We start from the raw sequence: 4,649 nt of genomic DNA, 5'->3' as shown, positions 1-4,649 counted from the left end.
ACCTATTTAATGGACGCCCCCTTACTTACTTCATCCACTCATATCTTCAATTAATTTTATATCGTTTATGGTGAAGCCAAACGATCATAATTTGTGAGTTGTGACTTGTGAGCCTCAGAATTTCGGCTCGCAGAAATTCTGCTGCATTCAGTTTCATACAAAAGTCCTGTTTGATTCACACGAGCGTAGTTTTGTGATTTGTATGAAAAGATATTTACGCGACCGAAATTCTGCGACTCACGACTCACAAATTACGCTTGTTTGGCTTCACCCTTAGGGTCAATTCATACCGCAATGCGACGCGTAGATGCATTTCTAAATTTGTATAGATTTTACAGATACGGTGACGCAAATCCATACACATTTAGAGATGTTTTAGAATTGACCCTAAAACAGCTTATTTAAGTCAGCAGTGGATAGCTGGATGGCTGGATGAATGGATGGATGATCACTACTCAACTTTGATATCGTTCTTCTTACTCCTGTACTCCCCCCAGCCCTGGTAAGCCAGGTCTTGAGGGTGCTCGCTCTCTCTGAAGGCTACTCCTCCTCCTCCGTGCCCGTAGTGTTGGCCCTAAAATCATTAAAAAAATTATATAAGTAGGTACTTAAAATAAAATAAAAACAAAAATATTTAGAGTTCAGATTAAAATATCAGTCAGCTGACAGTTGAATTGCTGAAGAATGAGTCAATCAGCTGAGAGTTGAATTGCTTGAGAGAAAAATTTCTAAAAATATACCCGATAGGTAGATGAGCTGTTAAAAATCTTGATCAAAGACAGGTCATCCGTTTGGAAGCCTCATCTCAGCAAATGCGAAAAAGAGGGTTATTGAGGCTGTACTCACGACAACCCTGCTTTTTGTCAGGCAATAAAGACTACCATATTCAATAGCTGACTGCTGATCCTGTAGGCCTACTACGAAACCGTTTTGAGACCAAACAATCGGACAAGAACGCTGCGTCCTGCTCTAACAACGTCGTTTCACGTTTCTTAGAGCAGGACGCGGCATTCTCGTTCGATTGCTTGAGTCTCAAAACGGTTTCGTGGTACAGGCCCTGGCGACTTTATAGATATTAGTGGTGGGAATGTGTGGTGGACCAAAGCCCTTTACAAAAAACTTACAGCATAAGTATCATAGTGTCCGTACTGTCCGTGCTCCCTGTACGGTCCGAGGCCGATACCAGCGGGCGAGTACTGCGGGCCTGTGTAGTGGCTGGACGAGAACGGGGAGGAGTTGGGCTTGCAGAACTTGAAGTAGCCGATTAGACCTAAAAAAAAAGAATGTTTAACTTGGCTTTCGTATACTAGATGACGCCCGAAACTCTGTTGCGCATAAATTCATTTATCGTGTGGGAACCGTACATTTTCTGGGATGAAAAGTATTCTATGTCCTTTTCCGGGAATTGCAATATCTTTATATCAAATTTCAGCAAAATCGGTTCAACTGTTCGGGTGTGAAGACCTTAACATAGAGGTAACTATATTCTGTCACTCCATATAGATTTCTGTGATTGCGTGACTCATCACTGCATAGCAAGCAGGTTGATTTCATCGAAACCTTCTCATATTGTTTGTTCACGAGGAAGAGATATCTGGACAATGGACATCGAGCTTGACATATATTCTGATCCTCTCTCTCTAATAATCTTTACTTCTAAGCATTTTAGACCTATTTTGTAATTGTAAATGAGTATTTCTGCATCCATTCAGAAGCTATGATGGCTTTGACATATACACACACACACACAGAGACAGATACGTCGAACTAATAACACTCCTGTTTGGCGTAGGGACTTGATGGTTGATTACTAAAGAAAATCAAACCGTCCTTACCTGGCACGATAAGAGCCATGAATCCCAGGAACTTCTTGAAGCTGGCCAGGCCAAGGATGAGCGGCAGGAACAGCAACAGCTTTAGCTTGAACAGCTTCAGGATCAGCAGCATGGGCACGATGAGCTTCTTGAGCTTGTGGCGACCTGTCAATTAAAAATTAGCTTTAATTACATAGTCCATTGCTAAACTATACTCCTTGTGTGATTTCTTTCTACGGAAGAATAAACAGATAGACAAAGGAAATCCGCCATTTTGTCGATAAATCTGTCAGTATGTCCATTCTTTCCTGATCTAATGTGTAAATAGCATGACAATGCTAAGCCTGCGGAGTATTAATCGTTTGTCAATAAATCATGGTTTCTCCTTCATCAATAAAGATATCGAAAAAATTATATTAAATTGACTACTTAAGAGTCTTTGTGAACCTATCACCCATCAGGCGTAGGACACATTCTGTGTCTAGTGATCGTATTTTCGTAAACTTGCTAAATTCCTTAAGACATTACACGGAATGGTGATTTCTTGTCCTCAAAATTCAACCAATATGCGTAGAATATAATTTCTTTATTTGTCCAATGAAGGATATGGGTGAACTGCCTTCCTTCAGAAACTACTTACGGAAAGGCGCTTTCTTGTCCTGAATGATTTCCAAATCATCATTAACATCCTCCAAGAACCTAGGGGCGATGACACCGTTGGCTGTTACTTCATCGTCCAAGTCAAACTCCAGAGCAGTGGATCTCAAAAACCTGTAATAGCCACGAAAATAATACCTCATAAGAATTTTTGTATTGGCAGAGACCAGATGGTGTCGGGAAAGACGCATTTCTCAGAACTATCACTGAATGAACTCCTGGAAAAGGCTGTGTGTTATTCTTAAATTCGTTTTCAGATGGCGTTATTTAATTGTGACGAAGATTCGCATCAGAGCTATGGAGCCTTGCTCTTAGAGCCTGTATTCACTTTCATTAGTGCGAGTGCAGGTTATTAGTGCAAGTGTTTAGTGATTAAAAGAAAATAAAGGACTTGCACTAATCAGTCACTGTCCAGACGTACTTTTTCCTGATTACTATTAATCACCTGCACTTATAATCAAAGTGAAGCCTTTAGTTTTTTTTTTAATTCTTCCGCCAAGCAATGGATGCTTGCTTGGAACGGCAACTTATTACTTATGTATCAGTTATCACCGAAAAGTGTCATCAATTTTGTCCAATGCTTACCTTTCGATCTTCCTCATTCCATATTTGACGAGAGCGTCCCAGTCGGAGTCTTCGCTTCTTGGCTGGGATTCAAATGTTGGAGGCTCTCTGGATAAGGCTCTGGCTTGGGACTCCACCTTGACTAGTAGTGCGTTGTCTGAAAGTCTGAAAACATAATTATTAGGTAAGAAAGGTGAATTCTGGAATACTTATAATTATTAAGCATATTGTGATGAAAGCTGTATTTTCTTCAGGGAAAAGCCTTAGGCTGTATAGGGTGACGATGATGCAACTGTTTTCAAAATGTATGAAGAAAAATGGTAGGCTGCTTGTTTACACATTTTCTAATGTACTAAAGAAAAAAAAATATAGTAGGAAAATTGAAGAAGAAACTAAATTGTGTTACAACGAAAGCAGCGAAACGATAACAAGCTAAACCTCCCCTTTACACAGTTTGTCATATTACTTACTGGTAAGCCTGTTTGTCGAAGAAGTCGTCGAAGGACCTCAAAGCCTGGGCTTTGAAGCAATCAGCCAGGTCTCCACTGACGCACTGCTGCGTGGCTTGCTGGATGTAAGGATCCTGGTCGTCTCCGAAACCCAGCCAGTCAGCCAGCAGACCTCGCCCTGATGCTTGTGGCTGGAATGAGTAAAGAAGCTTTTAGTGAATGGAAAGGTGATCTTGGTTGAGGGGAAATTGTTTGGAAACAAAGCATAATTGAAATTGTTTGTATTCTTCTATAAGATTCAAACGCTATTCTATCGTATCCAACCACAGAGCAGAAACAGGCACCTTGGTCGCTCCGAATACTCATCCACGAAGGAAATTCGCGGCACCAACCCCACCCACATCGTTCAATTTATGAGCAGCATTGGGCTAGGGATGGTACTTTAACGCAAAGGAGTGACAAGGATACTCAAGGGTCGCAGTCACGTCAGGACTACAATGTCGTTATGTCTATTGTGACAATGACCTGACTTCAAGACATTTTTTTTTTAATCTGATGATAATTGAAGACATGAGTGGATACCTTTATAATTAGAATCCACATTTTTTAATTTCAAATAATTTTCCCCAGTCCAAAAGCCTCCATTTATGAAAAAGCCACAGTTATTTAAACTGCTGTTTTCTGGTTCTACTCACCGATCTTCCGCGGTCATCGTCTCCAAAATTCAGCGATCTTCCTTCTGTTTCCTCCTTCGGTGGCTGATCAGGAAGTCGGAATCCACCTTCAGCAGTCGCCTGCGCTAGAATTGCCATCACGGCGACCAAGATCCATCTCCGAGTCATTTTGGAGTTTTAGATTCTGAAAAAAAGAAACAATCATGTTGTAAAAATCAAATCTAAATCCGTACTAATATTATAAATGCGATGTGTGTATGTCTGTCTGATACCTATTCACGCCCAAGCCACTGAACAGATTCTATTGAAATTTTGTATGGAGAATCTTTGATTCCCGGGTAAGGACGATACTTTTAATATCTGAAAAATGTACGGTTCCTGGGTGAATTTTGGCGCAACGGAGTTGCGGGTATCATCTAGTTATTTTATGAAGTAGATCCAAAAATGTGCTGTCAGATCGCTTGATGGTAAGGGAATATTTTCAGTGACGG

The 4,649-nt window shown here is 40.7% G+C and overlaps 1 protein-coding gene across 1 annotated transcript; it reads right to left on the bottom strand.

The window, feature by feature from the left end:
• Positions 1 to 451: 451 nt before the first annotated feature.
• On the bottom strand, positions 452 to 4,339 carry LOC121737871. The gene is made up of 7 exons (XM_042129604.1): positions 4,180 to 4,339; positions 3,506 to 3,675; positions 3,057 to 3,200; positions 2,455 to 2,585; positions 1,836 to 1,979; positions 1,125 to 1,270; positions 452 to 574 (listed from the first exon to the last, which is right to left on the bottom strand). The coding sequence occupies exons 1-7, from the start codon at positions 4,324 to 4,326 to the stop codon at positions 452 to 454; spliced, it is 1,005 nt and encodes a 334-aa protein (XP_041985538.1). The 5' UTR covers positions 4,327 to 4,339.
• Positions 4,340 to 4,649: the final 310 nt, after the last annotated feature.

Source organism: Aricia agestis, chromosome 21, assembly GCF_905147365.1.
Source record: "Aricia agestis chromosome 21, ilAriAges1.1, whole genome shotgun sequence".
NCBI classification, from domain to species: domain Eukaryota; kingdom Metazoa; phylum Arthropoda; class Insecta; order Lepidoptera; family Lycaenidae; genus Aricia; species Aricia agestis.
Note: the sequence above shows the minus strand (reverse complement) of the source record. Positions and strands in the feature narration are given on the sequence as shown.